Genomic DNA, 17,940 nt, shown 5'->3' on the forward strand with positions numbered 1-17,940 from the left:
TCGTTTTTAGCATTATCAGTTACTACGGAAAATAATCTTGTAATCCTTTTCAAAGTATCCAGTTTTATCACACTTATAACCAGTCAACTTTAACTTTTCAAATTTGCCTTATTGTAACATTGACATATACGTTCTTGTTACCGGGAAACCTTTCATGTTCCACCACATTAGCAGTAAACTTACCAGCAACTTCATTACTCATTGGTTTAAGTCTCTCCGAAAAACCATTATAATTGTTCATTAAAACACTATCATGTACCCATCCACATCTTGTAACAATAATTGCCATACCAACTACCGGGAATTAGCAATCAGTATTTCGAATTTCGCAGCAATTCTACGCCAACAGTTATATATATACATATAATGTATATCTCCTAGACTTATTTACTTCGAATGTGAAGTTTCTGAAAAACACCCCAAACTGCGAAACTAGTTCTCTGAATTTTGAAAAAATGCTGATGAAGCAGCAAAAACTGTAAACGACTTTAAACAGTCGAAATTTGATGATAAAGAGTAGTGTGTTGGAAAAGCACAGAAAAAAAGAAAATTTGGTACTGGAAAACGAATTGAGCAAACCATGAAGGAGGCTATGGACAAATCACAAAGACTAAAACTGCCTTCAAAGAATCCAAATGATTCAGTGTCTGCTAAAGTCATTAACGAATACCTTGCTCATGACTCTAAACCTTTACGAACAAATCTTCTTCATCATCCTTCAATATTAGAAATTCTAAGATGTCATCGTATCTTTCATTATAAATATCTTAGATATTCTTGAAGATATTTTCACAACTATTCTTATCTAAAATCATTCATCTCTTCGCGTTATCTGTGCTACATCATAAAAGAAACTATTTTTGTTTCTAAATTCTGAAAATTTCGAAAAATGGATGTTTTTGAAGTAGTGCTGGGAATTGAAGCATGAGTTAGTATAATATAATGATACTTGATCAACGTGATTATATTACAATAAGTCATGCTGAGTTTCTAATGGAACGTGATAAAGGTTCACAGATCATACCCTCATCATGAACCATGTTACATAACTCTTTCATTCTATTTAACCTCTAAACAAATCAAGAAAATATTTTTCTTGATGATTCGGTCTTTTCCTTGAATTTCTGGTAATTTAACCAATCAGATCATGCTATTACCATTTCTTTCATAGAACATTATTTATGTTCATCCAAAACTTCATACCTACGAATTCTGGACCATTATCCGCTTGACTTAAGGTTGGGAAGAGAAAACGAAAGCATAAAGCTCCGAAATATAATGGAGAATAAAAAGCCGATAAAAAAACCCCGAAATTACAAACCATGTATATCAATGCGTATAGCAATATAATGACACGGGAGAATGAAAAACACTATAACCCCAAGATAATAGTAGAAGAAAATAACTTCCTCTGGTGGCAGATGAAAAAAAGAATGAAGGATACGATAGCCAAGAAAATATCAAGAATCAGAACTGGATTAAGCATTTTCACAATCTATTAGGAAGTATGAAATAAGGAAGAAGATTATAGGAGTGGTGAAAATAAATGAAAAGAAAAAGATCAATTTATAGCGAAATATCAGACATAGCAATCGAGGCAGATTACGCATTTAATCAAAGGAAATCATAATTTCCTTAAATCTCGAAGAATCAAATCTTATTTAGATTATGAAGATTCTCTATTCCTTAAATTCCGAAAATCAATCGTTACTACGTCAAGAGTTAAAACGAATCTCTATTCCCTCATTTCACTCTTTTACGATAACTTCTCTCATACGCTTCGAGTAATCGGATTATTTTATCCATATTATTCAACGGTGATAAAATTCTATTTATCAACTCATATTCGTCATGAAAACATTTTATTGTTAGCCATGACGACCTCACTCAAATTTCGGGAAGAAATTTCTTTAACGGGTAGGTACTGTGATGACCCGAAAATTTCTGACCAAATTTAAACTTAATGATTAACGTTTCCGACACGATAAGCAAAGTCTGTAAAACCGAATCTCAAAATTTTTGAACTATTCAAGTACCCTTCGGTTGTTCTCAACAATTCGCGAACCATTATATGTAAATAGATACATATATATATACTATAACTTGAAAACGTAACAAAGTTTTAATTGCATGATACCGTACATTAAACTTATTGGTTTGTATATCTATTTGAATATATATGATAAGTTGGAATATTAATTGTTAAGAATTATTTATATGAATAACTAGCGATGTGTATTTAAAACGTGTTTATAAATATTGAGTATAGATATTAAACTTGGTTATAAAACATTTGATAATACTATTATATTAGTAGATAACAAGGTGATGATTTATAGAAGTAAATGACCAAAACACTCAAATTTATAAGTTATATCTCGAGTGGTATAGTTTATGGATAATTTAAGACTATATTTTGACAAAGGTACGATTCGCGAAACGAAAAGTATTAGTTTTCTAAGCGTACAAAAATGCGTTCGAGAAACTGGAAGCGGGACATAAGTCGAACGTAAACGTACAAGACATCGGAACCAAGATTACAAGTTAACTAGGCACGAGAATATAATATAATATATATAATTAATTAATTTAAATTATATATTATATTAATTTAATATTATGTCGACGAGGAAAATAACAAAAATCATGTGCGCTGGAAAAGGACCCCATGCGATCGCATGGGAATCCCTCTACCAAGCCATGCGATCACATGGCATATGGATTCAGCAAAAGTCTATAAAACGCGTCGAGTTTGGTTCTATTTACACACACATATACGATACATCTCCCTCTCTCTGATATTTATATTTATATTATTATTATTATTATTATTATTATTATTATTATTATTATTATTATTATTATTATTATTATTATTATTATTATTATTATTATTATTATTATTATTATTAAGATTAATATTATTATTAATCTTATAGTTAGGGGTATTATTATTATTAGTATTATATTACAATGGGAGTATGCTCGAACGATTTCAAAACAAGCTTTTTGAGCGGGATAGAGCTAAGGAAACTATGGGTTATAGCTATGGAGGTTATAGGTAATGTTCATGTGTTTTGTTCGCAATTCAAACTAGTGTTTATCATCTCTGTTGCGTCTACATACTTTCCTGCAATATTGAATCACAATTTTGATACGTGAGCATTCATATCTTATCTTTTATATATTAATTGTGTATCCATGTCTAGTGCTCGAGTATATATATTTATGCATGCTTGTATGTTAAATTTTGTCATTAAACAGTTTATGATGAATCACGAATTAAATACATATATTACTGATAAGAGGTATATGATATGCATGTTTTTGAAAAGCTGGCGAAAAATCAATAACTTTTCATTTAGAAATCGCGTAATTTCGATGAACGAATTAAAAGATATGATCAACTGAATTATGATTGACAGTAATTGAAATTGCTTTTGAATCTTCAATTAATAATTAAACAACATGTTTATGAGATTGATAAAGTGGATTTTGAATACTACTAGCCGAGTAAATGAATCCTTATATAAGGCACGTCTCGATTTGTTGAACAATTGTCAAAATTGATTGTTTTATCATATTTTAAAGCTTTATAAAACTACAGTCTAATTATACAAGTATTGGGAAACCATGTGAAATGTTAAACTATTTTCGATTGCCATGATCATTCAAAATATAGTATAGATTTTAAAAGTCACTATTGAGTCAGGTTGACTTTTTGAAATGACTTTTGATAACTCATGTATGTCGATCTCGAGCATTAGGATTGTGATACACTATGACCTGACCTAGCTTGATAGACATTTATTGACCAACATATGTTCTCTAGGTTGAGATCTACGGTTATTTGGTATTCCGAGTTTCGGTCACATTTCGGTGAACGACTTTATGTGCTGCTAAGGTGAGTTTCATATGCTCCCTTTTTAATTGCTTTTGTAATCTATATTTTGGGCTGAGAATACATGCACTTTATTTTAAATGCAATGGATACAAGTACATACTTAATTCTACACTGAGTTTGAACCGAAAATCTCTTAGCTTTGGTAATTAGTAACTGCCGGTTATAAGAACTGGTGGGCGCGAGTAGTTGTATATGGATCCATAGGGCTTGACATCCCCGTCTGTTCCAGGTATAGAAACCCTAGCCTGAACTATAAAATAGACGTATGCTATTTGAGTTTAGTACACGTTGGTTTGCGTGTATTGTACATGTTGGTTGCATGTTTGTTAAAACAGGGGTACTTATTATATAGATGTTAAAGTTTAGTTACCAGGGTGCTCAATCTTGTAGAATAATTTGATAAACGTTTCTGGATGAAACAACTGAAATCATGTGATCCACCTTTATATACAGATTATGCGCAACATTAAAACTATGAACTCACCAACCTTTGTATTGACACTTGTTAGCATGTTTATTCTCAGGTTCCTATAAGTCTTCCGCTGTTTGCTTATATGTTAGACAAGCTATGTGTATGGAGTCATACAAGGCATATTTTCCAAGGAAACGTTGCATTCACAAAATCATCACCATGTATCATATTTTGACTGCATTGTCAACGAAAGTATTATTGAAAACCATTATTTACTGTGATTGTCTATATGTAGAAATCATCAGATGTCGAAAACATTAGATTTAAATATTCATTTATGGTATACCCTTTTCAAAAGAATGCAATGTTTGTAAAACGTATCATATAGAGGTCAAATACCTCGCAATGAAATCAATGAATGACGTATTCGTCCATATGAATTTGGAGCAATCGTCACACCTGACCTAGCTTGTTAGACATTTGTTGACCAACATATAAATATATATACTTAATATAGGTTCGTGAATCCGAGGCCAAGCCTGCACTTGTTCAGTGCCGTCATTTACATAATTGCTACGAAATACAGTATTGTGAGTTTCATTTGCTCCATTTTTAAATGCTTTTGCAAATATATATTTTTGGGACTGAGAATACATGCGCTACTTTTATAAATGTTTTACGAAATAGACACAAGTACTTAAAACTACATTCTATGGTTGGTTTATTAAACCGAATATCACCCCTTTTAGCTTGGTAACCTAAGAATTAGGAAACAGGCGAGAGGTTCTGTTCCTAATTGACGCGAATCCTAAAGATAGATCTATTGGGTCTAACAACCCCCATTTAGGTTATGGATGGCTTTAGTACTTCAAGGTTTATATTATACAGACGAGAGGTTCTATTTGGGGATATTCTATGCATTAAAGTTAATATCGGTTACCAGGTGTTCAATTCATATGAATGATTTTATCTTTATGCAGATGAGAGGTTCTGTTTATAAAGTATGAAAATCTTGTGGTCTATTAAAATTATGGAAATGATTGATTACGATAAACTAATGAACTCACCAACCTTTTGGTTGACACTTTTAAGCATGTTTATTCTCAGGTATTAAAGAAATCTTCCGCTGTGCATTTGCTCATTTTAAAGATATTAATTGGAGTCATTCATGGCATATTTCAAAAGACGTTGCATTCAAGTCGTTGAGTTCAATAAAGATTATTATTAAGTAAATGACAGATTAAGTCATTTATAGTTTGGATATATTATGAAATGGTATGCATGCCTGTCAATTTTCGTTGTAATGAAAGTTGTCTTTTAAAAACGAATACAAGATTTGTAAAATGTATCATTTAGAGGTCAAATACCTCGCAATGAAATCAATTATTATGTAACGTTTATAATCGATATGAACGGGGCATTTCACATACGAAGAATCTGTTTAAGTAAATTGTGTAAAACACAAGTCCGGTTCAACCTAATATCGGTCTTGCCGGTTTTTGGAATATCACGTGCCACCAATAGTCAACTGGCGGAAGTGGTTTTCCGACCACTGTTTAAGCGTTTCCCGATCACTTTTCAGCGATTGAGCTTCCATAGCTTAAGTATTCTGGCTCAGGAACGATTTTCACATAGGAAGCAATCACTTTTGGCTCACGGGTTACATTGCGTTTTCCGACGACGGCTGGCTGTCACCGGAGATTAACTTCTCCGGCGGTTAACTCTCATTTTCCCTCTCTGTGACTACTTTACGTCTGTTTTCCCTTGCCTATATGCTTTACTATCTATATTTATTATAATAATAATATACATAATATATCTACTGTATTGTGTAGCTTTATTTAATTTTTTGCTTAAAAGTGACTTTGCTACTTGCTATTGTTTTTAATTTGCTGCTTTCTTTGTGTAGAAAGGTTTTTCTTACTCTAACTGTTAACTAGCTTTAGTTTTCTAACTTGTATGAGTGCTATTATTCCTATTATTTAATTATTAATTTTTAATTGTTATTTTGCAATCGTACTATTGTTAGCGTTTTGCTCGCTAATTTTATTTCGATTATTTGTAACTCTTTTCTACTAGTGTGTTGTTTATAGGGTAAGATTAACCCGTCACATACGCATGGTTACTTGAGGTCATGTCCTATAAGCTTAGAGGCGGGTAGGTCTAGAGGGAGTAGAGATATTCGTGTTAGGATTAGAGTAGGTAGTTGGAATGTACGAACTTTGACGTGCAAATCTTGTGAATTTGTAGATAAGTTACTTAAGAGTAAAGTGGACATATTGTGTGTTCAAGAGACCAGATGGAGGGGTGAAGAGGTGGTTCACATTGACGACTACAAGTTGTGGTTTTCGGGTTCCAGAGTAGCTAGAAACGGGGTAGGGATCTTTATAGGGCCCCGTTATAAAGATAATATTGTAGGTGTGGGTAGGTGTAGCGATAGGATTATGCCGGTTAGGTTAGTTATACAGGAGGAGACTTACATGGTCATTTGCGCTTACGCACCTCATGCTGGTTTAGGTGAAGAAGAAAAAAGTCGCTTTTAGGAATCGTTAGATGAAGTTGTGAGGAGTTGCCCCGCTGATCATCGATTACTTATTGGGGGAGACCTTAATGGACATATAGGAATGATTTTGGACGGATATGCGGGTGTCCATGGGGGCTTTAGGTACAGAGTTCGAAATGAAGAAGGACTCTCTATTCTCGAATTCGCTGTTGCCCACGATTTGGTTGTGGAAAACTCTTTCTTCAGGAAGACGGAAGCTCAACTAGCAACTTTCCACAGTAGGGGTCATAGTACACAAATTGATTATTTGCTGCTTCGCAAAGGGGACCTTAGGGCCTGCAGAGACTGTAAAGCCCTGACTACCTGGACCTGTTCCACTCAACACAGACTTTTGGTCATGGACTTGGTTCTGCAAAGACGGGTTACTAGGAGAGTGAGACCCGCCCAACCTAGGATCCTTTGGAAGAATCTGAATGGAGAGAAAGCCAAAAATTTTAAAGCATCGGTTTTGGAAACCTTAGTTGTGGCAGTAGGGACATCGAGAGGACATAAGTCTTGTAGAGAATCATGGTGGATTAGTGATGAGGTTCAAACCAAAGTCACGCTTAAGCAACTGAGGTTTAGGGAGCTCATTACATGCCGCGAAGGGATACGTGGCGACAGAACTAGGGCAAAAGAGAGATACAAAGAAGCTAAAAGAGAAGCTAAGAAGGCCGTTGTCCGTGTAAAAGATAAAGCGTATGAAGTTTTGTATAGGAAACTAGACTCTAAAGAAGGAGCAAATGATATCTACAGGATTGCCAAAGCTAGGGAGAGTAGGAGGAGGGATATAGATAACATCAAGTTTATCAAGGACGAAGCCGGTCAAACCATAGTGAAGGAAGACGAAATTAGGAAAAGATGGGAAGGGTATTTCCAATCACTTTTCATGGGTGAAGAACCTGGGCACCAAGAGGATTCGCAGGACTTGGGAATAGGACAATTCCAGAACATCAATTTCTGTAGGAGAATCAGTCGGGAAGAAGTAAGATCGACACTATGAAAGATGGGTAGAAACAAAGATGTTGGACCAGACCAGATTCCAATAGAGTCGTGGTGGTGCCTAGGCGAGGATAGTGTCAGGTGGTTGACGTGCCTTTGCAATAAGACGCTTAGAAGTTATAAAATGCCTACAGAATAGAGACTCAGCGAGATTATCCCCATCTACAAAAATAAAAGGGATGCCCAAATATGTGGTAATTATAGAGGTATAAAATTACTTAGTCATACTATGAAGCTTTGGAAGAGAGTGATTGAGACTAGACGTAGACGCGAAACTACGGTTTCAGAAAACCAATTTGGTTTTACGCCAGGGCGCTCTTCGATGGAGGCAATTCATATTTTAAGAAGCGTTATGGAGAAGTATAGGGAGAAACAAAAAGGTCTAGAGATGGTCTTCTTAGACTTAGAAAAGGCCTATGATTGCGTTCCAAGCTGATTTGGAAGACCCTTAATGTTAGGGGTATCCCAAGTAGATATATTGGAGCTATTATGGATATGTACGATGGGGTGAAGGCCTGCGTTTGGACGCCTGTGGGAAACACAGAGTATTTCCCGATAGAAGTAGGATTGCACCAGGGATCGTCCCTTAGTCCTTTCCTTTTCGCTTTGGTCCTCGACGAGCTGTCTCGGGGAATACAAGAGAACATCCCTTGGTGTCTGATTTTTGTCGATGATATCGTGCTTGTATCGGAATCAAAACATGAGCTTAATAGAAGGCTGCAATAGTGGAGGGTGTTCTTTAACAAAATGGGCTATGGATCAGTAGATAAAAGACGGAATACCTTAGGTGCGAATTCGGTAGGACTGAGGAGGAACTAAATGTTGGAGGGCATATGAGCATTGGGGACCAGATCTTGCACCCACAAGAGTCGTTTAGATATCTAGGCTCGGTCCTCCACAAATCGGGGAGGATAGACGAGGATGTGACTTATCGTATTAAGTTAGGTTGGCTGAAGTGGAGAGCAGGGAAAGGGGTCTTGTGTGACAAGAAGATACCACTCAAATTGAAAGGGAAATTTCTCAAGGTGGCAATTAGACCTGTCATGTTGTACAGATCAGAATGTTGGCCAATGACGAAGGCCCAAGAGAGAAGGATGGAGGTGGCAGTAATGAGAATGCTTAGGTGGACGTGTGGTAAAACCATGTTAGATATGATCCCAAATGGTGTGTTTATGTGTGTTCATATTTTATAATGTAGGTTCTTTTTGTCTGTGTATGTATGTAGGTTTTGTAATGTAGGTATTTTTGTCCATGTATGTATCTTTTGCATATGTATGTATGTTAGGTTGTTTTGTAGGTATATATGTAAGTTTTGTAGGTGTATGTATGTATGTAGGTATGTCTCATGTAGGTATGTCTATGCACGGATGTATGTAGGTATGCATATAAGTTCATGTATCTGTGTGTGTGTGGGGGGGGGGGGGGGGGGGTGTGGGTGTGTATGGCATCGTTCGGTGCATCTTGGGGTCATTATGGCTGAGGACGACCTTACTTGCTCCTGAGCTTGATTGGTATTCTTTTAGCTGTGTGTCTTCGGGGATGTAGACAAAAAAGTTACATGAGCGGTGTTTTGGTTTTGTTACGGGTGGTTGGCTCTTTGCTTGCGCAACAAATTTCACCTGGCATACCTTTTGACTTGGCTTTATTTATTGAGGCAACACCAAGCGTCGATTAAGTGACGACTTGACTGCCGCTTGGAGCCTAAATTGATGTCTCATGCAGGCTTTTAAACCCATGAAAATTTGATTCTACCATTTTCATGACGTCGCTTTATTTTTATTTTTATTTTTTACTTTTAATTTTATTTTACTATTTAAAAAAAAACCTATTTTTGGCCGGAGGTCCACTCGAAAGCAATCTCTTTATCCGTCGAATAGAGAGAGGGATGACTTTCTCTACTTTTATGTTTGGAGAAATGACTTGTTTTCTATTCTCGGATAGAGGAAGGATTGTCTACATCTCACCTCCCCCATACACCACTTATGTGGTATTGGGTTTCGTTGTTGTTGTTGTGTGATAATATGTTTAGTTATTTCAGTTTCGTATATATATTTTACCTACAAACTTAAACAAATTTCATGTTCCACGAAACTGAGATGGTTTAATAATCGGATTTAGGGTGTGTTTGGCGCGTAGCTTATTGGAGCTTATGAATGCTTATGGGAGCTTGAGCTTATGATTTTAATAAGCTCCAAGTCATAAGCTTCGTTTGGTAGACAAAAAAAGTAGAGCTTATGAAAATCATAAGCTCTGAAAAAATAAGCTACTTGTAGTAGCTTATGAAAAAAGTAGAGCTTATAAACTGAAAAATAAGCTCCAGCTAGTTTACCAAACATTTATAAAAAATAATAAGTTCCAGCTACCAGCTTCAAAAATAAGCTCCAGCTCCAGATCCTGCTCATAAACTCCAGCTCCAGCTATAAGCTCCAGCTACTTTCGTCCAAACACACCCTAAATGCTATAAACCGGAACGTGTGCATGCTACTGTTCGTTGTTATGTGTTTTTAAAGAATTGCGAACTTAGCTCACATACTGTTTTTGCTATATGATAAAACTTTTTATTTGCGAGTAGCAAAAATATACATGTAAGTATTTTTATTCTTGCTGTCATTAACATGCTGTATGGGTTCATGTTTTGATTTTTTTTTTGCATCAAAATTATATCAATTGCTCTTTTAATATATTGATGTATAATTTGCGATGTATATAATCTGATTAAAATACTGACCTCAAGTTTGATTGTGCCTAGCAAACAATTATATCAATTGGTTTCGCTAATTAACCAATGTTTATGAAGGACATGTGGCTATTATAATCGATCTGTCTATCTATCTATTATCTACTCCCTCCGTCCCAAATCTATTGTCTCCAGACAAAAAACACACAGTTTAAGAAAAAGTACCTGACACATATACTTTTCTGTTAACTTTTCAGTTTTACCCCTTACTTTTTACCCAGCTTTTTGTCTTACATTTATAAAGTAGGGGCACAAAAGAAATTTATCACATTATTCTTTTCTATTTATGGAAGTGAACAATTAATTTAGGACATCCAGAAAAGGAAAGATGGACTATAGATATGGGACGGAAGGAGTATTATTTTATTACATTATATATATATATATATATATATATATATATATATATATATATATATATATATATATATATATATATATATATATATATATATATATATATATATATATATATATATATATATATATATATATATTTATATATATAAAGCACGTGCCATTATACTGACGTGTCTACTTCTCTTTTATTCTTACCACGTGTCATTCTATTGTTCTTCCCATATATTTAATTGATTTTTTCAAATAAGGAAAGTATTCATATTCTAAATAAAATACAAATACTTTAAATATCAAATTAAGTATATAAAATAATATAAATATATAAATGGAAGTAACATGAGCAATATAACTTCACATTTGACGTTAATAAAAATATAATTAAATATTAATTTAAATTAAATTAATAAATAAAATAATATAAATATGAAAGTTAATATTGTCTAATCATATTCTAAGTACAATACAATTACTTAAATATTAAATCACCTATTAGCAAATATAACATAAAAAGTAGTAAACAAGATGTGCACCCTAATACACAAGATTATATTTGAGCATAAAATTATACTCCAAAACACAAACGTGTGTGTGAAATGTACGGGAATGAAATGAATAAACTTTAAATAAAATTAGGTATATAACTTAATTTAAACAAACAATCAAATATCTATACTGAATGCAAAATATGATATTTAAATAAAATTTAAAGTATATCAACTTTTTAACAATTGCGATAAGTATTTTAACGGACGGGCTCATAAATGTATCACTCTATGTTCAAGAAACATTGGGACATTTAATGAGAACAACTGATTGTTGTATTGTAATTGTATTCAATACTAACATTTACGATACTAATGTTTTTAATACCTCATACTCATGTTATCATACATTATATAAAGTGTGTGTAATATTAACGTTATGTAAGACCCGAATATTTTATTGTACTTATGTATGTATAAGTTATTCAAGTTGTGGGGTTTAGGTTGTATTTAATTAAAAGGCAAAAGAAGCTGAACTGGGCATTTGGTGCGCCGCGCGGCCTTATGGCGCGCCGCGCCATTACGGGCTGACAACTCACTTTGTTTTTAATTAGATATTTTGAGGGCAATTGGGTAAATTCACTTGAGGGCCGACCTTAAGGCCCTAGATCAGTTTTGGGGAGCCTCATAACTCCATTTTCATCTACTTCACTTCTTCCAATTTAGTTTCTAGAGAGAGAGAGATTCTTAGTGAGGGAGAGCTTGAATCAAGGAAGAAGGAGGCGATTTCGGATCAAAGTGCGGGTATTAAAGTTGTTCATCTTTCCTCTAGCTACGTTTTGATCATAGTGGTATGCTCTAATCTTGATTTCCTTGTTTAATTTGTGAAAGGGTTAGAGTTAGGGTTAATGATGAACTTAAAACCCATTTGTGGGTGAATGGGGTGTTTTTGGATGAATTTGGGTCATGAAGACTCAAAGATGACTAACTAGGGTTTTCAAGTGTTAGATTGATGATTATGAACTTAATTAGTTAGTTAAAGTACTAGAACACTTTAATGATATGTAAATGGGTGTTATTGGGTATGGATGACCCAAATGGGTGTGTTGACTTTGAAATGGGTCAAATGAGTCTTTAATGACCTAAGCGGCCTAGCAAGTATGAAAACGAGTTAGCCTTGTGACCTAAGTGCGTTTTAAACCCATCTTGACGAATGATTAGGGTTTTGGTGTGTGTTGACCCAATTTAGGGTTAAGGGTGCAAATGGGTTGAAATTGCACCTTGGGACAAAATGGCTTAGAATGGTGAAAGGGTTTGGTTGACCGACTTGAGTTTGTGTTTGATTATATGTATAATGTGATAGGTACGTTACTTTGAGGTTTCGCAAGCTCGGGTATCTTTTTTCACAAGACTTTGAGGTGAGTGGAATAATTATATGCTTATGTATATAATGTATCTATTTGTTGTAGCGTGAAATGTGTAGTGTCGAGGTGCTAAGACACCATGTTTCACTTGAAGAGTGTAGCATCGAGGTGTTAAGATGCCACTCGGGTGTAGCATCGAGGTGTTAAGATGCCACCTAGGAGTGTAGTGTCCAGGTGTTAAGACGCCACTCCGTAAATTTATGAGTGATGCATCGAGGTGTTAAGATGCCACTCGGGGTGATGTGCCGAGGTGTTAAGGTGCCACCCTAGGGGTTAGTGGTGCGAGGTGTTAAGTGCCCTAACGGATGTTGTGAACACCGATGGCGTTTTCGCGAGCGCCGTTCCCTTGTACTATTGGTTAACCATGGTTATTTGTGTGGTAAGCATATTATATTATTCGAGTTATATTTATATGCGGTTGTTATGCTAGCTTGTGGTATTGGAGGTTTATAGCTTGTTATTGCGACGATAAGCTAATTGTGTTTGTTAGCATGTTTGCGGTTTGTGTAAGTGTATGCAAGTAGGTATAATTATATATGTATTCGTATAATTATTGCATTCACTAAGCTTTGCTTACCCTCTCGTTGTTTACTATTTTTATAGGTTCGGTTGTGGACAAGGGTAAGGGCATTATCATGGATTAGAGATCCCGCTTGTTGATTAGGGGACGCTTTTTGGAAGTGTTAGTTCTTGGAGTTTGACCGAGACTTGGGTAGTTTAATCTCAAACGCCATGCTCGTAGTGTAGTTTGGTACTTAAACTTTTTGGCGGTCGAAACTCATATTTTGTATTAAACTCGTAAAACGGCCGAAGTGGGCCCCGCTTTGTAAAACTTATTTTACTTTTGAATTGTGTTAGTTTTACATATTTGAATGTGTGGTTAAAAGCGTGTCGTCTAAAAATGTCGGGAACTGGTCTATCTTTTTCGCATTTTGAAACTTTCCGGACAGGCCCGAATGGCGCGCCGCGCAGCCATCCTGGCGCGCCGCGCCACTTCTCTGTACAGCAAATATTTTTTTTTATTTTGTATCCTGGTCGCGGTTTGGTTTGGGTTGTTACAAGTGGTATCAGAGCATGGTCTAAGGGATTTAGGCGACTTGAGATAGGTGCCTAGACTTAGACTTTAATGTGTATGCGCTTTTTGCGGGACTTGTAGGAGACGGGTCGGACCGGGGATTTGGTTAGTGCTTAGGTCTATGTGAACTAACCATGCACTAATCGTTTTGTGTTGTTTTAGCAATCATCAAGCGAGATAGACGTTGTACTAGCAAGTTAATGCGACGTGCTCGCGTAACAATGATTAGCTACCATTGTTACGGGTTCAAGACGTGTCAAACAAGCAATGTACGACGAGTATCAACCAAGATGGGGCGGTGTGGTATATGTATGTCGTTCCTTTTCGTTTCGTTGTTTAATCTATATGCATTCTTTAGAATGAAGACGGAAGATGGAACCGGAACGGACGCGCCTATTCATGAGGGGAAGGATGAGTTAACATTAAGGATTGAGGCGGAGTTCGAACGCTATATCTTGATTTTCGCCAACAAGGTTAAGCAAGTTCTCCAAGATTCGTTCGAGGGAATAGTGACCGAGATGGTTCGAGACCGAGTGCCTAAGGTCGTGAAGGAAGAGTTAGAAAAGAGGTTTCCTAAACCTCAAGGTGACGGTGACGAAGGAGCAACTATGGGGATTGAATCTCATGCTTCAAAATTTGCTGATCACTCTTTGGGTAAGTGAAAGTTAGAATCAAGAGGTGCTCCTAGTAAAAGGGCGAGAAGTACGCCCGGAGGTGTTGAAAAAGTGAAGAAGAGGAGTAAGACAGGTTATGGGCCTACGTGCTTTCGGTGTGGAGGACGAGGTCATTTTGCACGGGATTGTACGAGTGTACCGTTAAGCACGATCAAGTGCTTTATTTGCCAAAAGAAGGGACACCGTAAGTTGGAATGTTCCGAATCGTTTGTAGATCGGGTTAGGAGGTTAGAGCGTGACTATCTGATGATCAGTGGAGCGCAAGGGTCCAACGATGATGTTTCAGGTATTTTCGTCTTTGGTACAAATATGCCTTATTATTGTTTATTTGTGCCGATGGATTCGTGTATGTATTAGGGACTTAAACTTTGCTTCGAGATCTATTTAGACTCAAGTGAACTCGGTGAAGATTCGGTTTGTTGATGGTTTTGATGATAGTGCACCAGGGTAGCGCCTGAGTCGTTGACTCGTGGAAACGCGCCCTGGGGACGAATGCATAGTGGTAATACGTAGTATTGATGCGGGTGACATTCCTAATGGAAACACCCTATGATGACATTTGTATTGACGGACGAGGGCGTAAGACTTGGTGCAATCAAGCATTTCTTAGTGATAGGGTAAATGAATCCACTAAGCCATGAGAACGAACTTTGGCGTTAGGTTGTGAGCGCGTGTTCGCGTTTGTAGTGAAGTGGGTGAAACCCTTGAGAGCATGTGTGTATCGTTGACCGGATGCTTTCGTAGTGGTAACGGGTAGAAAGGATTTGATAGTTGGAAAAGTCTACCTTGCGGGTAGCGGTAATTTCGTTCTAAAAGGATACGTGTTATGTTGACATTGTGTCATCACTTTAGTGGCGCAATCGGGTGACGGTATACGTTAGTATTTATTATTATCGAATTGAGCTCTCGAGAATTCAGGAAGAGGGACCGACGCCAAGTATGGTCGTGTACGACGGTAAATGGCAAAATCGTTTGACTTTGTAATCTTGACGATTTGATTTAGGAACGAGGTTCTACGTTGGGAAGTTGGTAGTGTTACATCAAAGAAATTGTGTCGACTTTATTAGGATTTATATTCCTACCGAGGAAGCGTAATGGGATTTGAGAAAGGGTACGATGCTTCATTGTCGTATACTTTGGGTAGTAGTTACAAAATAGCCATTTTGTGTACTACGAGGAAATTAGATATATGTTTTTATTTGGGGTCATCTCTCTGTTGACCGCGTTTGACTTGTGATAGGTGATGAGGGATATCCGGAAGGATTAACTCTTCGTTACCACCCTTGGTTGTGATGGATGGCAAGCGGCTCTCGGGAAGAACCGTTACTTGTATATTTACGATTTTAATTGCCCGTAGGAATTGTGGACATAGCCGTTTTGTGCACATGGTTGTGAGTAATAGTCGGCTTTACTCACACATTGGTATTAATAGTGCGGTAGCCGTGTTTCACACACATATTGTTGGTAGTGTTGCAATAGCCGTTTTTGCGCACTACGGATATATCACGATAGCCGTTTTTGTACACCTTGAGTTTTGTATTGAATAACCTTCTTATTGTTAGTATTGAAAACTACTGGTTGTATACGCCGGTGGTTCGGTCATGAGGACCATGTTGTGTGACTAGTGATACAATAGCCGTGTTCTGATCAAATACTTGTGGTAGATGCGTATTAGCCGTGTATGCGTACTAAGAGGGGTGTTAGGTGGAAGGTGTTATCCGTAAGGATTCATTTTTACTTGGCCTTCTTCTTTTGGGTTGTTGACATTAGGTTGAGACTTAGTGGTTTTTAGCATTGTACTTGGTAAGGGTACGCTAGGGGATTGATATCTTGGCACGAGATCGGTTAAGTTCTTCCCGATATAAGGGATTGAGCAAACTTTGTACTCGGAATTGTGGACTTTAGTAAATTGCGGGTGACAATTTGGTTATTAATGTTGACTCTTAGAGAATGATTGCCTAGAGAAGTTGGAAGAATACGTGACGACTTCGCGTATTCTAAGTGATCATTATAGACTTCGGATGTTGTGTGTATTGCACGTTTCGGAATGCGTGCAAGTGTGTATTTAGTTATTGGAATAATCTTCGAATTAATGATTAATTGACGATTCGATTTCAATGGCGGTTTTGTGATTGTGTGGCGAGTGTTGTACGCTCTTGACGGCCACTCTTTTCTTTTATGATTTTGGGGGTGTACGCGGTGTGCCGTTCTAGAGGCATTTCCGTTAATCGCGTTCGTGTGCGAGTAGAGTCTTGGTGGTTAACTATCCTTATGTATGTAGGTAACCGGGTTAATGGTTAGGACCAATTTGGAAAGGTGTAAGCCTTGGTGTTCCAAGCGCCTCCTTAGTGTTGAGATGGAATATAAGTAGACTAGCTATGCGGCCTAGGTGGATAGTGACTAGCAGGTGCCGCTAGGAAGTCATGGGTGTCGAGCCGTAAGGTTCGTTAGATTTGTGTGACCGCGTGTAGTTAGGTGACGTGTGACATCAGGAGTAGACCCCGTAAGGGTCGAGTCTGGGAGACTCGGTGTTAGTAATCGGAGTTGGATAACACAACGTCAGGTGCCTCCTTATACATACTAGTGTAACTTTTGACCCCGATGATGTGATTGCTTTGATTTTGGGTACCGGTGAGAAACTCGAATTTACAACGGTGGTATAGTGTGATGTTTAGCGAGCGTTGACACTCAAATGATTTGAAAGACCGAGGTTCGAATATCTTATAGCGAGTCCTTGAAGGATTATTTAGTATGACCAACGCCAGAGAATGCGGAAAAGTTCCTATCTAGTAGACATGATGAGCGAACGGGTGTCGCTCATTTAGGAAAGGAAAGCTTCGATGGTCTTCGAAAAAGTCCCAAGTTGGACTTTGGAGTTAATTGCGAAGGTAGTTAGCGACGTGAGACGGTATGGCGAAGTTCCCGATAGAGGGATACGAGAGATTTTCGAAAAGTGTCGGGATGATTCCCGAATATTCCACGATTGATAGGCGTGACGACAATGATTGTCGGTGGATTGTACTACATTTAGGACGATTGTGGAGTGTAGGGTACGAGTTTGGATACTCGGCGTAAGAGCAAACGGTTGTAGTTATTAGGTCTCGTGGGTTGATTACCCGATATCGTGAAATGATGGAGTGCTATGGCTTTTGGAAAGATATATTATGATGTTTTCACGGTGTATTTCCGAGTGAGTGGTGAGAATTTTGATCGAATGGAAGTGTGAAGTACGGTTGTTGTATTATGATGCGTTAGTGTACGAAGTGAGAACCCGGATGAGTGATTGCTACAAGTGTAATTCCGTATTGGAGACGGAAATGTTCAAGGT

The 17,940-nt window shown here is 36.9% G+C and overlaps 2 protein-coding genes across 2 annotated transcripts in view; both read left to right on the plus strand.

The window, feature by feature from the left end:
* Positions 1–6,859, plus strand: part of LOC139859529 (uncharacterized) — a 45,464-nt gene extending 38,605 nt beyond the window's left edge. Inside the window, exons 2-3 of the mRNA XM_071848308.1 lie at positions 6,410–6,473; positions 6,567–6,859. Coding sequence (XP_071704409.1) covers positions 6,410–6,473; positions 6,567–6,859 — 357 coding nt within the window. The remainder of the gene's footprint in view (positions 1–6,409; positions 6,474–6,566) is intronic.
* Positions 6,860–6,940: 81 nt separating this feature from the next.
* On the plus strand, positions 6,941–8,586 carry LOC139859530 (uncharacterized). The gene is made up of 2 exons (XM_071848309.1): positions 6,941–7,662; positions 8,319–8,586. Exons 1-2 carry the CDS (start codon positions 6,941–6,943, stop codon positions 8,584–8,586), a joined length of 990 nt encoding a protein of 329 aa, XP_071704410.1.
* The last annotated feature ends 9,354 nt before the right edge of the window (positions 8,587–17,940 follow it).

Source organism: Rutidosis leptorrhynchoides, chromosome 7 (assembly GCF_046630445.1).
Source record: "Rutidosis leptorrhynchoides isolate AG116_Rl617_1_P2 chromosome 7, CSIRO_AGI_Rlap_v1, whole genome shotgun sequence".
Lineage (NCBI taxonomy): Eukaryota > Viridiplantae > Streptophyta > Magnoliopsida > Asterales > Asteraceae > Rutidosis > Rutidosis leptorrhynchoides.